This window comes from Coregonus clupeaformis, chromosome 23 (genome assembly GCF_020615455.1).
Source record: "Coregonus clupeaformis isolate EN_2021a chromosome 23, ASM2061545v1, whole genome shotgun sequence".
Lineage (NCBI taxonomy): Eukaryota > Metazoa > Chordata > Actinopteri > Salmoniformes > Salmonidae > Coregonus > Coregonus clupeaformis.
In genome coordinates this window covers 16,804,771-16,821,253 of record NC_059214.1, presented here as the reverse complement: position 1 = coordinate 16,821,253, position 16,483 = coordinate 16,804,771, and the positions used below count along the sequence as shown (strand labels likewise).

At 43.0% G+C, this 16,483-nt stretch overlaps 1 protein-coding gene across 1 annotated transcript in view; it reads right to left on the bottom strand.

Moving 5' to 3' along the window:
- LOC121536669 (aspartate--tRNA ligase, cytoplasmic) overlaps nucleotides 1-16,483 on the bottom strand; it is a 33,421-nt gene that overhangs the window by 11,709 nt on the left and 5,229 nt on the right. Inside the window, exons 2-9 of the mRNA XM_041844090.2 lie at nucleotides 16,011-16,113; nucleotides 10,437-10,466; nucleotides 10,198-10,255; nucleotides 7,027-7,119; nucleotides 5,770-5,872; nucleotides 2,035-2,137; nucleotides 1,688-1,768; nucleotides 842-901 (exon numbers count right to left, since the gene is read on the bottom strand). Of these exons, the coding sequence (XP_041700024.2) occupies nucleotides 842-901; nucleotides 1,688-1,768; nucleotides 2,035-2,137; nucleotides 5,770-5,872; nucleotides 7,027-7,119; nucleotides 10,198-10,255; nucleotides 10,437-10,466; nucleotides 16,011-16,113 (631 nt within the window). The remainder of the gene's footprint in view (nucleotides 1-841; nucleotides 902-1,687; nucleotides 1,769-2,034; nucleotides 2,138-5,769; nucleotides 5,873-7,026; nucleotides 7,120-10,197; nucleotides 10,256-10,436; nucleotides 10,467-16,010; nucleotides 16,114-16,483) is intronic.

The window sequence follows — 16,483 nt, the reverse complement described above, 5'->3', positions numbered from 1 at the left end:
CTCTACTGGGAGGGGGGGGGGTAATAAAACAGAGCGAGAGCGGAATAACTCTTAGTGCGTCACTCTCGTTGACATGCAAGCTCCCAAAACAATAGCGTGTAACGGCCCATGGCTTGTGGTTTTGGTCACACGCCACCACCACCACTCATATTGTGCCTAACGGATAGTACTGTATTTCCCTAGAGAGCATCAATCATTTATTTTCAACAAAATGGCTAGCCTGTACACTGTGAAAAAGTGAAGTTATTTGTGAAAAAATCCTTTCATTTTCACTAAAACAGTGCTCGGTTGTTAGGAACCTTTTCATTATGGTTGCCCTTTATTGTTGACTGGGGTTAAGGATAGGGGTCTGTCTGTGTGAAACCCTGTTTATGGGTTTACTCTTCATTTAAGTGTGGTTGTGATAACAGGCCCAAGTCCTCAAGCTCAAAGAGACATTGTGTAGAAACAGGTGTTGTGACAAAGCCAGGGTGAGGCGAGCAGAGCACTAGGGCTGTTTTCCTGCTACTGCTGCCACATCACTAGTGTGGGTGCGCTTCAGAACAGAGCAGAACAATGAGGCCTCTAGCAGAGTCTGGTTTAGCACCACCTCTCCGTTAACCTCTGAACTCCTGCAGTTCTATACTCCACTCTACCAGCAGGCTAAAACTCACGGGACTGCAAAAAGGGATAGATACGATTCTGTCAAAATGGCAGGACTGCCCATCTTATCATTTTTCATCATCACAATATTTTTTGATACAAATGTAGCGTCTTCAAACCCAATTTGAATCTAGAATAACTCATTTCTTTTTGGTGGAATTTAACACTGGTTGAAGTGTGATAGTGTAGTAGAACTTACCCTGAGATCAATGACTCGGTTGTCCAGTCTGGTGTCCTGGTTGACCGTCGCTCTTCCATCCTGAGTAAACGCATAACCATAACACAAACATCATTTGACCACATTACAAAACATTTAAGTATTAAACACATCTGAAGTACATCGGAACAAGCTATTGGACAAGTGTGAAAACACAGTACGACATTGAAATATTATGTGTAACATGATCTATATGTGTTCTAATGTTTGTTTATTTCCTCCCCTGGAAATGAACCACTATCCTGTTCTATTTTTAAATCTTATAAACCTGTTTTTTATTAAACTAATACAACTAATTTACAAACAGTAAAAGAGCACCAAAGCTCCTAAATGTTACATCACAGTATGCCAAAGGTTGTCAGGCTTCCATGGCGCTCCCATGGGGTTAAAACAGGCTGTGAGAAAGCTCCACACATCCTGCTCATATTGAGTCAGAACATGAAAGAGAGAGACAGACCGAGACCAGTCAGTTACAGCCTCCTCCCCAACGGTAGGTGCTGTAACTGACAGAAAGACTCCCCACAGGCAACACCCTAGACACAACTGCCGCTGGGGCTGGCTTACTGCATAAACACAGACACACTTCAGCTGTCTCTGAACCACACTGGAGAGATCACCCTTAACACAGACACTGACTGACAACATGACAGTATAGAACCAATACTATTCAAAAACAACAGTGGCAGGCCTTGAGTGTGGGAACGCAGTCATGTATTTTTCACCCAGCATCAGGACGGAGGAAGTTCTCTGGATGAAATGAGTTTGACCTTTGATCAGCAACAGAAAGCTGCCTGTGCGAGGCCCAGGAGCCCAGGCCCTCATCCTCACCTCATCCCCCTCTCCTTCCGGTCTCACGCAATCCTCCAGCTGCAGGGGCAGACGAGGCTCGGCCTGGCTGATCACAAAAATCTAAAACAGTAAAAGAAGGTGAGATTTGTTTTTAGAAGGGAGACGTTGGTTGAAATAGATTCACAGTTAGAAAGTACCTCTAAACTCAAAGTACTTTCCAGGTTCAACTGCTAGGCAGAATGGAAAGTACCACAATTCCAAAAAGAGAAAGCACTCAAAGGAAGTCGTAGACTGATATCTTTGAACCAGTAGTTCCTCTGATTCACGGCTGTCCTTCCTGTCTGTCTGTCTGTGGTGTGGTCAAACAGAGCAGAAGACTGACCTACCCTCTCAATGTGCAGCTCCACATCCTGCTGAGAGCAGCTCTCAATCTTCTGCTCCACCTTCCTCACCACCGCCTCCACATCAACGATGCTCTCCTTGTTGATGCTGCAGATGGGGGGGGGGGGTAAAGAGGCACAGCGCTTAGCAGTCTACACAGATCAATTGAAGTCAAACGAATGGGAGGCTATCTGAGAACTGAACGTCTCCATTCCAAACCCTGATTCACACAGTCACAGAAGCTTTTCATGATCTGAGAAAATTGGTGGGGGGTTTGTTGTGCAGTTGGTAACCACGATATAAAGAAACAAAATACAAATATTATAACACTCTAGGCTACATAAATTCACCTGATGCTACTCTTCCATAGGCAAAATGTCACAGGATGATGTTGTTTTGAGCCACGGTTACCATTGTGTCAGACATTCCTATTTTCTTTTGATTTAATCAGCCGATTGTGACAACGTGTAAAAACCAAACATCACAGATATGAACTACAGTAAAACACCAGTGGCCACACAACAATAAGACAGAGGTTAAACAATCCTCTTAAAGACATGTTGAGTGACTACCAGCGCAGGCCACTGCTCTCCTATCCCACTGTCCTAGCCCCCAGGAGAGCCTCATAGAAATATGAAGAACTGTCAAAACCAACACATAGCATGGGGCCAGATGGAGCAAGCCCAGTGTAATCCTTCCCCTCTTCTCATTAAAAAGCAGTAATGAGAGACAAGAGAGTTGTGAATGGTGAACCCAGTCAGTCCACTGCAGCTGCCTCTATGGGGGATCAGCTAGACAAATAACGCCCACATTAATAACCTCCTCCCTCCAACACCTGGCCAGCCTGCCCGGGGACAATGAACACTGCCCATCAACTAATATGAGTAAGTCATACAAGTAAGACTTTTGATTACCTAGACTAGCGTCATGTCCATGGGGTGTGTTTCAAAGCACTTCATGGCTACCGACGTGAGTGCTACAGGGCGGTAATCATTTAGGCAGGTTACCTTCACTTTCTTGGGCACAGGGACTATGGTGGTCTGCTTGAAACATGTAGGTATTACAGACTCGGTCAGGAGAGGTTGAAAATGTCAGTGAAGATACTTGCCAGTTGGTCCGTGCATACTTTGAGTACACGTCCTGGTAATTCGTCTGGCCCCGCGGCTTTGTGAATGTTGACCTGTTTAAAGGTCTTGCTCACATCGGCTACGGAGAGCGTGATCACATAGTCGTCCGGAACAGCTGGTGCTCTCACGCATGCTTCAGTGTTGCTTGCCTCGAAGTGAGCATAAAAGGCATTTAGCTCGTCTGCAAAGGCTGGTCATGGCTCACATCAACACCATCATCCCGGAAACCCTAGACCCACTCCAATTCACATACCGCCCCAACAGATCCACAGAAGACATAATCTCAATCGCACTCCACACTGCCCTTTCCCACCTGGACAAAAGGAACACCTATGTGAGAATGCTGTTCATTGACTACAGCTCAGCGTTCAACACCATAATGCCCTCAAAGCTCATCACTAAGGTAAGGACCCTGGGACTAAACACCTCCCTCTGCAACTGGATCCTGGACTTCCTGACGGGCCACCCCCAGGTGGTAAGGGTAGGCAACAACACATCTGCCACGCTGATCTTCAACACTGGGGCCCCTCAGGGGTGCGTGCTTAGTCCCATCCTGTACTCCCTGTTCACTCACGACTGCGTGGCCAAGCAAGACTCCAACACCATCATTAAGTTTGCTGACGACACAACAGTGGTAGGACTGATCACCGACAACGATGAGACAGCCTATAGGGAGGATGTCAGAGACCTGGCAGGGTGGTGCCAGGACAAGAACCTTTCCCTCAATGTGAGCAAGACAAAGGAGCTGATCGTGGATTACAGGAAAAGGAGGTCCGAACAGGCCCCGATTAACTTTGACGGGCTGTAGTGGAGCGGGTCCACATTACCAACGAACTATCATGGTCCAAACACACCAAGACAGTCGTGAAGAGGGTACGACAACACCTTTTCCCCCTCAAGAGACTGAAAAGATTTGGCATGGGTCCCCAGATCTTCAAAGAGTTCTACAGCTGCACCATCAAGAGCATCCTGACGTGTTGCATCACCACCTGGTATGGCAACTGCTCGGCATATGACCGTAAGGCGCTACAGAAGGTAGTGCGTACGGCCCAGTACATCACTGGGGCCAAGCTTCCTGCCATCCTGAACCTACACTACCAGTCAAAAGTCTGGACACACCTACTCATTCAAGGGTTTTTCTTTATTGTTACTATTTTCTACATTGTAGAATAATAGTGAAGACATAAAAACTATGAAATAACAGATATGGAATCATGTAGTAACCAAAAAAGTGTTTTATATTTGAGATTCTTCAAATAGCCACCTTTTGCCTTGATGACAGCTTTGCACAATCTTGGCATTGCGTCGCAATCGCTAAACGTAAACTACTGGAGACACTGTCATTTTTGGAGACATGTTTTTGACACGGAAGCACTACTGTAGCTAGCAATAAAGTGTAGGAGTGATTGCTAACTAACTGTAGTCAACTTTAACTGTGGGGCGGAACAATTAACTTATTTACCGTTAATTAGTCACCACCAAAACGTCTCCAGTAATGTTAACTTTTTGATGTTTGTGACGTTTCCACTTTCCAAGCATATTGGACTGACTTACTGATCATAAAATAAGTGGTGTTGGGCCTGTACAGTCCTTACATTTACATTTGAGTCATTTAGCAGACGCTCTTATCCAGAGCGACTTACAGTTAGCAGTCCTTCCGTTTACACTTCGTTCATCTTTTTCATTGAAGTGTTTAAGAGTAATTAATTAAGTGTAATCATGTAAACTTAAAGAGATTAGAACATATTTGACATACTTGGCTTGGAAAAGTACAGTATCCTCTTGTTGTTATGCTTTTCCAGTAGCAGACTAAGTTGAGTCTGACCCATAGGTGAAAGTAAACCGGTAGGGTCCGGTACAGGAGTCCCGGGAAAATAATTAGCAGGGGTATGCCGTACCGGTTGAACGTGAGCCTATCACAATAATTAAAACAAAAATGCCAAGAAAACTGTAGGCCCTTACACTATTATTTATCATTACCGCAAGTCACCCGCCTGAAACATTTATGAAGGGACTTGAAATAATGTGGAATACGCTCAGAATGCGGTGTGGTTCGACGATAACAGTGACATTTTGCAAAGGCAGAGATGAGTGGCTGAGACAGACGCGCCGACAGTGGACGCATCAATTCAGGTTACAGGTGTAGGAAATCACTGAATGTCATTCATTAAACTTTTGGGTGTTTTGTTAGTTTGAAGTGATTGTTTGGTAATCAGATGAAAACAGCATGAGTGGTTACGTTAATGCCACATTAAAAGTGAATACATTTTAAATGGTAAACAATAAAAACTTTCAGACCCATAGAGATCATATTATATTAACAGGGATTCTATATGTAATTCTATGTTTATGCCCCCCCCCCAAAATAAATTCCAAATTGGAGGACCCAAGAGTGATTAATGATGCTCAGGCTCTTCCCATCTGATCTACTGTATTTACTCTGTTATCTGGGCAGGAATGGCTCCATTAAACACTGCTGTATCCCACTTTTGTCATGAGGTGAAAAATTATTGATTCCTTCAGAATGTGTGAAAATGGATTGGGCCCATTAGGAGCCAGCTTTTCCCACCATTGTTTGTCGGGGGCCTACAGGAAATGCAGTCTTGTACTCACTTGGCAGCAAACTTCACCATCTGCTTGCTGGCACGCTCCCCCACGGCAACCAGGGCCTGCACGTTAAACTGCTGCTGACGCAGGACCAAGAAGCACTGCTTCCCTAAAACGATGACAACCATACAATAGGCATCAGCAGGGGCCCTCTCATTTGGGCTACAACACCTATTGCACTTGTCAAACCAGGTGCCATGGTGGTTCTATAAAATGCCATGTCTCTATCTCAGGCCAACAGGGCAGAGGTCATACCTGCTTCAGATCCCCACCTCTCACCCATTGAAACGCTTTTCACAGCATTTCCAGGTAACTGTCAGAACCGTGAACGGACGACCCTTTGAAGAAAGGTGTATGGAGGGAGGCTGAGAGCTAATTCCCAACCAAACACCTTGAGAGACTGTGTAAACCAGGTTTGTCAACCATCATGCCAACATCAGACACCACCCAAGTGCTTTGATGTGGCTTCCTCTGTTCATTGACTGGGGGGGGTGAGAGGAGTGCTGCAATCGCAAAAAAAACAGTCACTTCATCCCAGTGTAAACCAGGATGTTATTCTGCTCTTAAGGACATCCTTCACTGTGGAGCTGAATGAAGGAACGGAGGGGGAGGAAAATGGCTTTTGACACGGAAGTTGTCCTGGAAGGAAGCCGTCGCAATATCAACATAATCAGATGGTTTATTTATTAGCATATTGTTAGCACAGATGTGTACGTGCTCGACGTTTCTAATAGTTTTGGATGGGATCCGACAGTTATACAAGATTCAATGAGTTCATTGTATTATAGCCTCAAGTTCTGACAAGTTTGGAAAATAACAATTTAATCCATGTTTGAGGTGCCATTTAAGTAACTGAGCTTCGGTCTGAGTTTTCAAACTTTTCAAATAGGAACTTGCATGTGCCTGTGCAATGAATCTATAATAGAAAAAACATAGCGCTCTGCGACCCCCATCCCCTATGTCCCACATCACCCGCAAATAAGGTAAAAAACTAAAGTCTGGTTTCATACTGTGATTTTCCAAGATTGTGCACAACTCTTTTAGCTTTTTGACCTTCCATATCTGACAACCTGAGGAGAGTTGACTGATAAAAATGAAGCTCTTCTCTGAATAGTGACTATTTGGCCCAAGGACAGTTGGTAATCTTTTTGGAAACCCAACGGTTCAGTTACGGCGCCGTTCAGATTAGAAGCCTGGCTGTGTCCTGAGGACTAAAGGGAAAAGATGAATGATATGGAGCTGGACAAAGATGGAGACTCTCACCTTTAGCTCTGCTGGTGTGAATCCTGGCGCGCACCCAGATCAGCCGGCCAGCCTTCTCAGGTGTCAGCTCCTGGACACGCACCAACCCTCTGTCTGGCTCACAGGGGAAGAAAAGTGTGCCTTTCAATAAAACTTCAAAAGACCATATACCTCCCTCCCCCTCTACCCACACACACAAAGAAGCTCATGGGGCGTCCACCAATTCGGTGCCTTTTGAGAAGCGTAACTTGGTAAGAAAATAAAAATGTTTGATTTCACCTCATTTTAACATTCTGTCTTAAAGAGCACATATTCAACTTCATAAAAACAAATTTTCCCATCTCAAGAGGTAAATAAAATAAATATATATATATACAGTGGGGAAAAAAAGTATTTAGTCAGCCACCAATTGTGCAAGTTCTCCCACTTAAAAAGATGAGAGAGGCCTGTAATTTTCATCATAGGTACACGTCAACTATGACAGACAAATTGAGAAAAAAAAATCCAGAAAATCACATTGTAGGATTTTTAATGAATTTATTTGCAAATTATGGTGGAAAATAAGTATTTGGTCACCTACAAACAAGCAAGATTTCTGGCTCTCACAGACCTGTAACTTCTTCTTTAAGAGGCTCCTCTGTCCCCCACACGTTACCTGTATTAATGGCACCTGTTTGAACTTGTTATCAGTATAAAAGACACCTGTCCACAACCTCAAACAGTCACACTCCAAACTCCACTATGGCCAAGACCAAAGAGCTGTCAAATGACACCAGAAACAAAATTGTAAACCTGCACCAGGCTGGGAAGACTGAATCTGCAATAGGTAAGCAGCTTGGTTTGAAGAAATCAACTGTGGGAGCAATTATTAGGAAATGGAAGACATACAAGACCACTGATAATCTCCCTCGATCTGGGACTCCACGCAAGATCTCACCCCATGGGGTCAAAATGATCACAAAAATGAGCAAAAATCCCAGAACCACACGGGGGGACCTAGTGAATGACCTGCAGAGAGCTGGGACCAAAGTAACAAAGCCTACCATCAGTAACACACTACGCCGCCAGGGACTCAAATCCTGGAGTGCAAGACGTGTCCCCCTGCCTAAGCCAGTACATGTCCAGGCCCGTCTGAAGTTTGCTAGAGTGCATTTGGATGATCCAGAAGAGGATTGGGAGAATGTCATATGGTCAGATGAAACCTAAATATAACTTTTTGGTAAAAACTCAACTCGTCGTGTTTGGAGGACAAAGAATGCTGAGTTGCATCCAAAGAACACCATACCTACTGTGAAGCATGGGGGTGGAAACATCATGCTTTGGGGCTGTTTTTCTGCAAAGGGACCAGGACGACTGATCCGTGTAAAGGAAAGAATGAATGGGGCCATGTATCGTGAGATTTTGAGTGAAAACCTCCTTCCATCAGCAAGGGCATTGAAGATGAAACGTGGCTGGGTCTTTCAGCATGACAATGATCCCAAACACACCGCCCGGGCAACGAAGGAGTGGCTTCGTAAGAAGCATTTCAAGGTCCTGGAGTGGTCTAGCCAGTCTCCAGATCTCAACCCCATAGAAAATCTTTGGAGGGAGTTGAAAGTCCGTGTTGCCCAGCGACAGCCCCAAAACATCACTGCTCAAGAGGAGATCTGCATGGAGGAATGGGCCAAAATACCAGCAACAGTGTGTGAAAACCTTGTGAAGACTTACAGAAAACATTTGACCTGTGTCATTGCCAACAAAGGGTATATAACAAAGTATTGAGAAACTTTTGTTATTGACCAAATACTTATTTTCCACCATAATTTGCAAATAAATTCATTAAAAATCCTACAATGTGATTTTCTGGAAAAAAAATTCTCATTTTGTCTGTCATAGTTGACGTGTACCTATGATGAAAATTACTGGCCTCTCTCATCTTTTTAAGTGGGAGAACTTGCACAATTGGTGGCTGACTAAATACTTTTTTTCCCCACTGTATATATATATATAGTAGGCCTAAGTGCCAAATAAAGTAACAGCCATAAATCCCTCGACAGGGGGAATGGAAACTTGTTGTATGCTACAAGGAGCGGCAATTGAATGTAAGCTTCACCTAAAAAATGTAATGCTAAAACGTTGTTATGCTCGACCCATTCCGTTTTCCACCACAAAACTGCAAAAAAGAGTAGAACCATTTCACCTGCTTTTACACTATGATTTGAATATTAGATGTTCAATGTTCCTTTTGAAATACATATTTAAAAAGGAATAGTTTCACCATTATAAACGCGAGTTCAGTTCACGTAACAGGGTGACCTTAAAATGAGGGACAGACGTAAATGAATCACTAATCACATTAAATAAAATAATAATCTTTAGAAATGAGTGTCAAAGCAACAAAAAAACTAGGGCTTTACAATGATGGTGAAATTTGAAGACATTTTGGGATTAAGTGGGTTGAAATCCTCCTCGAAGTGACACAGGGTTGAAAATGCAACATTTTGGCACTTTAGCAAGCCTTTATTCATTTAAAAAATGGATTTATTAAATTATCCATTTGGTCTATATTAAAAGGGCACTTCATTTAATATAAAAGGCTTTTAAAATTCAATGTTGGTGTGCAATTTCTCCTTAAAATATCTAAGGGACGCAAAGGGCACTCTATTCGTGGAACGACCCTCATATTACAAGGAGAACAAAAGTCATAAATATGAAACACTACGGGGCCCTGCGTAGAAGTCGCCCCATTCTCTGTCTTCTGACAAATGGACTATATTTTGCCCTGTGTCACTGAGGCATGCTTAACGTTATTATGATCGGCTAGTGGAGACAGAGAGCGGCCTCATGCGCCCCGACAGCAGTGAGCCGCCCATTTGGCTGAACCTGATTCCACCCACATGAAAGGCAGGCTGTCTCTCTCCTGCTTTCCTCATCCCAGTGGACAGGCATGCAGGTGAGACGGCAACTTTGTTCTCTGCCATTGGAGCTGAACGAGCAGGCAGACGACCCATCTGTCTCGGTCACGTTTATCTGGGAGTTATGGCACGCCACAATCATCTTTGATATCTACGCCGTCTCTACTACTGCCACCATGTCAAAGAGTCACTCAGATATAATCACGTTATCTATATTCCTTAACATTAGTGGCTGCTGAAATGGAACATGTTGTTGGAACAAAGAAGAGAGGAGGTAGTTGTTGACTGTACTACTGACCCAGTTTCTGCTGGGACTGTACCATCGGGGGGACACCGTACCGATCCTTGGCAAAATCCTGATGAATAAGAGAAGCATTAATCTGCTAAGCATTCAAATACAGTAGCTTTATAGGAAACATCACTAGAGGTGCATTCATTTCCATTTTCCTTTGGTATTGCACCATATAGAAAAAGGTGTAAATAAATACTTAATATCTGAAGCTAACTGAATTTGAATTGATCCTCCTGGATACTTACATCGTCATCTGTGCTATGTTGGTCAGCAGCCTGAAAAGAAGAGGCAAATCAATACAGTGGGACATAGGCCTAACATTGCATTTAAATCATGGTAAACTGCCTTGTATTAGGAACAGCAAGTGGACTGATATTATCTGTGCAACGACTTCTTGGTTACCTTTTTATGCAAAATCTCCAAACTATGAGCATTAGTATTAACAGTTAGGCTACCATTTAATTTCCCATGCAAATTGATATGTCTACGGTATTGGCTGGTGGAATAGAGGGAGAGTGAATGGCATGGCCATGGAACTGGATGGATGCTTTTACATTTTCTAAGATCCAAGGGAAAGCATATTCCATCTGAAATATAGGCTACTTTAAGTGTTTCCCCTAGGATATTTTTCAGCAGCGGTGGTTGACACCATCTGAAATAACTGATGCGCGCCACTGCACTGTAGGGAGATGAGGAGCAAGCGGTGGCTTTGCAACCAATATAAGTTGTAAATTGTCACTATGATCTTAAAGGGTAGGTAGCATAAACATAACATATGGATTTGCATTAGTATACGGATCAAAAGTCACAATGCAAAGTTACACCTCACTTTTACATTTTTCAAGTAATTACATAAAACCGATCCTAATTCATAAGAAAAGCCGAAGTCATGTCGGAAAATGCTGTTCCTTCAAATTAAACCAAATCGTTTGCACTCATGACTACTCGATTCAATTTTATTTTCAGCCAAATTACATGAAAACATACATTAAATTAGTTTGAATAGGAAATATAGCGAAATGGTTAGAAATAATGATTTTTAATTGAAATAATAATTGTGTCCTTCAAACTTTGCTTTCAACAAAGAATCCTCCATTTGCAGCAATTACAGCCTTGCAGACCTTTGGCATTCTAGTTGTCAATCTGTTGAGGTAATCTGAAGAGACTTCACCCCATGCTTCCTGAAGCACCTCCCACAAGTTGGATTGGCTTGATGGGCACTTCTTACGTACCATACGGTCAAGCTGCTCCCACAACAGCTCAATAGGGTTGAGATCCGGTGACTGTGCTGGCCACTCCATTATAGACAGAATACCAGCTGACTGCTTCTTCCATAAATAGTTATTGCATAGTTTGGAGCTGTGCTTTGGGTCATTGTCCTGTTGTAGGAGGAAATTGGCTCCAATCAAGCGCCGTCCACAAGGTATGGCATGGCGTTGCAAAATGGAGCGATAGCCTTCCTTCTTCAAGATCCCTTTTACCCTGTACAAATATCCCACTTTACCACCCCCAGACCATCACATTGCCTCCACCATGCTTGACAGATGGCATCAAGCATGCGTCCAGCATCTTTTCATTTGGTCTGCGTCTCACAGATGTTCTTCTTTGTGATCCGAACACCTCAAACTTCGATTCGTCTGTTCATAACACTTTTTTCCAATCTTCCTCTGTCCAGTGTCTGTGTTCTTTTGCCAATCTTTTATTTTTATTGGCCAGTCTGAGATATGGCTTTTTCTTTGCAACTCTGCCTAGAAGATCAGCATCCCAGTCGCCCCTTCACTGTTGACGTTGAGACTGGTGTTTTGCGGGTACTATTTAACGAAGCTGCCAGTTGAGGACCTGTGAGGTGTCTGTTTCTCAAACTAGACACTCTAATGTATGTCCTCTTGCTCAGTTATGCACCGGGGCCTTCCACTCATCTTTCTATTCTGGTTAGAGCCAGTTTGCACTGTTCTGTAAAGGGAGTAGTACACAGCGTTGTACGAGATCTTCAGTTTCTTGGCAATTTCTCGCATGGAATAGCCTTCATTTCTCAGATCAAGAATAGACTGACGAGTTTCAGAAGAAAGTTATTTGTTTCTGGCCATTTTGAGCCTGTAATCGAACCCACAATTGCCGATGCTCCAGATACTCATCTAGTCTCAAGAAGGCCAGTTTTATTGCTCCTTTAATCAGCACAACAGTTTTCAGCTGTGCTAACATAATTGCAAAAGGGTTTTTTAATGATCAATTAGCCTTTTAAAATGATAAACTTGGATTAGCAAACACAACGTGCCATTGGAACACAGGACTGATTGTTGCTGATAATGGGCCTCTGTACGCCTATGTAGATATTCCATTAAAAATCAGCCGTTTCCAGCTAAAATAGCATTTACAACATTAACAACGTCTACACTGTATTTCTGATCAATTTTGATGTTATTTTAATGGACAAAAAAAATGGCTTTTCTTTCTAAAACAAGGAAATTTCGAAGTGACCCCAGAATTCTGAACGGTAGTGTATATATATATATAGTTGAAGTCGGAAGTTTACATACACTTAGGTTAGAGTCATTAAAACTTGTTTTTCAACCACTCCACACATTTCTTGTTAAGAAACTATAGTTTTGGCAAGTCGGTTAGGACATCTACTTTGTGCACGACACAAGTAATCATTCCAACAATTGTTTACAGACAGATTATTTCACTTATAATTCACTGTATCACAATTCCAGTGGGTCAGAGGTTTACACACACTAAGTTGACTGTGCCTTTAAACAGCTTGGAAAATTCCAGAAAGTGATGTCATGGCTTTAGAAGCTTCTGATAGGCTAATTGACATAATTTGAGTCAATTGGAGGTGTACCTGTGGATGTATTTCAAGGCCTACCTTCAAACTCAGTGCCTCTTTGCTTGACATCATGGGAAAATCAAAAGAAATCAGCCAAGACCTCAGAAAAAAAATGTGTAGACCTCCACAAGTCTGGTTCATCCATGGGAGCAATTTCCAAACGCCTGAAGGTACCACGTTCATCTGTACAAACAATAGTACGCAAGTATAAACACCATGGGACCATGCAGCCGTCATACCGCTCAGGAAAGAGACGCGTTCTGTCTCCTAGACATGAACGTACTTTGGAGCAAAAAGTGCAAATCAATCCCAGAACAACAGCAAATGACATTGTGAAGATGCTGGAGGAAACAGGTACAAAAGTAACTATATCCACGTAAGAACGAGTCCTATATCGACATAACCTGAAAGGCTGCTCAGCAAGGAAGAAGCCACTGCTCCAAAACCGCCATAAAAAAAGCCAGACTACGGTTTGCAACTGCACACGGGGACAAAGATCGTACTTTTTGGAGAAATGTCCTCTGGTCTGATGAAACAAAAATAGAACTGTTTGGCCATAATGACCATCTTTATGTTTGGAGGAAAAAGGGGGAACCTTGCAAGCCGAAGAACACCATCCCAACCGTGAAGCACGGGGGTGGCAGCATCATGCTGTGGGGGTGCTTTGCTGCAGGAGGGACTGGTGCACTTCACAAAATAGATGGCATCATGAGGAAGGAAAATGATGTGGATATCTTGAAGCAACATCTCAAGACATCAGTCAGGAAGATAAAGCTTGGTCGCAAATGGGTCATCCAAATGGACAATGACCCCAAGCATACTTCCAAAGTTGTGGCAAAATGGCTTAAGGACAACAAAGTCATGGTATTGGAGTGGCCATCACAAAGCCCTGACCTCAATCCTATAGAAAATGTGTGGGCAGAACTGAAAAAGCGTGTGCGAGCAAGGAGGCCTACAAACCTGACTCAGTTACACCAGCTCTGTCAGGAGGAATGGGCCAAAATTCACCCAACTTATTGTGGGAAGCTTGTGGAAGGCTACCCGAAACTTTTGACCCAAGTTAAACAATTTAAAGGCAATGCTACCAAATACTAATTGAGTGTATGTAAACGTCTGACCCACTTGGAATGTGATGAAAGAAATAAAAGCTTAAATAAATAATTATCTCTACCATTATTCAGAAATGTCACATCCTTAAAATAAAGTGGTGATCCTAACTGACCTAAGACGGGGCATTTTTCTAGGATTAAATTACAGGAATTCTGAAAAACTGAGTTTAAATGTATTTGGCTAAGGTGTATGTAAACTTCCGACTTCAACTGTATATATATAGTACCAGTCAAAAGTTTGGACACACCTACTCATTCAAGGGTTTTTCTATAATTTTTTACTATTTTCTACATTGTAGAATAATAATGAAGACATCAAAACTATGAAATAACACATATGGAATCATGTAGTAACCAAAAAAAGAGTTAAACAAATCAAAATATATTTTATATTTGAGATTCTTCAAATAGCCAACTTTTGCCTTGATGACAGCTTTGCACACTCTTGGCATTCTCTCAGCCAGCTTTACCTGGAATTATTTTCCAACAGTCTTGAAGGAGGTCCCACATATGCTGAGCACTTTTTGGCTGCTTTTCCTTCACTCTGCGGTCCAACTCATCTCAAACCATCTCAATTGAGTTGAGGTCAGGTGATTGTGGAGACCAGGTCATCTGATGCAGCACTCCATCACTCTCCTTGGTAAAATAGCCCTTACACAGCCTGGAGGTGTGTTGGGTCATTGTCCTGTTGAAAAACAAATGATAGTCCCACTAAGCCCAAACCAGATGGGATGGCGTATCGCTGCAGAATGCTGTGCTAGCCATGCTGGTTTAGTGTGCCTTGAATTCTAAATAAATCACTGAGTGTCACCAGCAAAGCACCCCCACACCATCACACCTCCTCCTCCATGCTTCACGGTGGGAGCCACACATGCGGAGATCATCCGTTCACCTACTCTGCGTCTCACAAAGACACCGCGGTTGGAACCAAAAATCTCAAATTTGGACTCATCAGACCAAAGGACAGATTTCCACCAGTCTAATGTCCATTGCTCATGTTTCTTGGCCCAAGCAAATCTCTTCTTCTTATTGGTGTCCTTTAGTAGTGGTTTCTTTGCAGCAATTCGATCATGAAGGCCTGATTCACGCAGATGTTGAGATGTGTCTGTTACTTGAACTCTGTGAAGCATTTATTTGGGCTGCAATCTGAGGTGCAGTTAACTCTAATGAACTTATCCTCTGCAGCAGAGGTAACTCTGGGTCTTCCTTTCCTGTGGCGGTCCTCATGAGAGCCAGTTTCATCATAGCGCTTGAAGGTTTTTGCGACTGCACTTGAAGAAACTTTCAAAGGTCTTGACATTTTCCGTATTGACTGACCTTCATGTCTTAAAGTAATGATGGACTGTTGTTTCTCTTTGCTTATTTGAGCTGTTCTTGCCATAATATGGACTTGGTCTTTTACCAAATAGGGCTATCTTCTGTATACCACCCCTACCTTGTCACAACACAACTGATTGGATCATACGCATTAAGAAGGAAAGAAATTCCACAAATTAACTTTTAACAAGGCACACATGTCAATTGAAATGCATTCCAGGTGACTACCTCATCAAGCTGGTTGAGAGAATGCCAAGAGTGTGCAAAGCTGTCATCAAGGAAAGGGTGACTACTTTGAAGGATCTGAACTGAGATTGTCCCTAATGAGAGAATGAAAATGACCCACCAAAAATACCATTCTTCATACACCTTTCAACTTTCTCCCACTTGCTTACGATGCAACAATGATACCCAACTTTTAAGAAAATTGCTCTTTGTTTGAGTGGACAAAAATGAACCAACAACGACAGGAATCGCAAAACAATGGACCACAACCCCCCCCACCCCTGCCCCGCCCGATTGTGTCACGTCAATAGCTGTGAGGGGCAGAGAGGATTACTGACCAGCTTGGCCTGCTTCTCAGCCTTCTTTGCCACTTTCTCTGCTTCCTTCTGCTGTTTCTTCAGGCCTTTCTTCGACGGGGCCTGGTCCGCCTCCTCCACAGCCCTGCAACAGGAAATCAAGACCAATGCAAAACATATAAGTCAACTAGCTAGGTAAATTTTTTTGGCCTTCCTGTAGGAAGTTTTTGACCGGTGGGAAAATGTGTTCCAGCCATCATCACCACCTCTGGATGTGGCTAATGACATAGCCTGGACAGCAACATGGCTCATCAACCTAACAATAAACACAGCTACTGGGGAAAAAATGGATTACTTAAAATTCTAGGTCAATACGGACTACAAGGGTGTAGCTATACAATAGCTATTTGTCTCCAGACTTCAGACTGAGATCAAAGATTCCATGAAAAATAAGAACTTTGCGCTTCCTCAACAATATTACTACGCATGTTGCACACACACAGCAGGAGGCATCT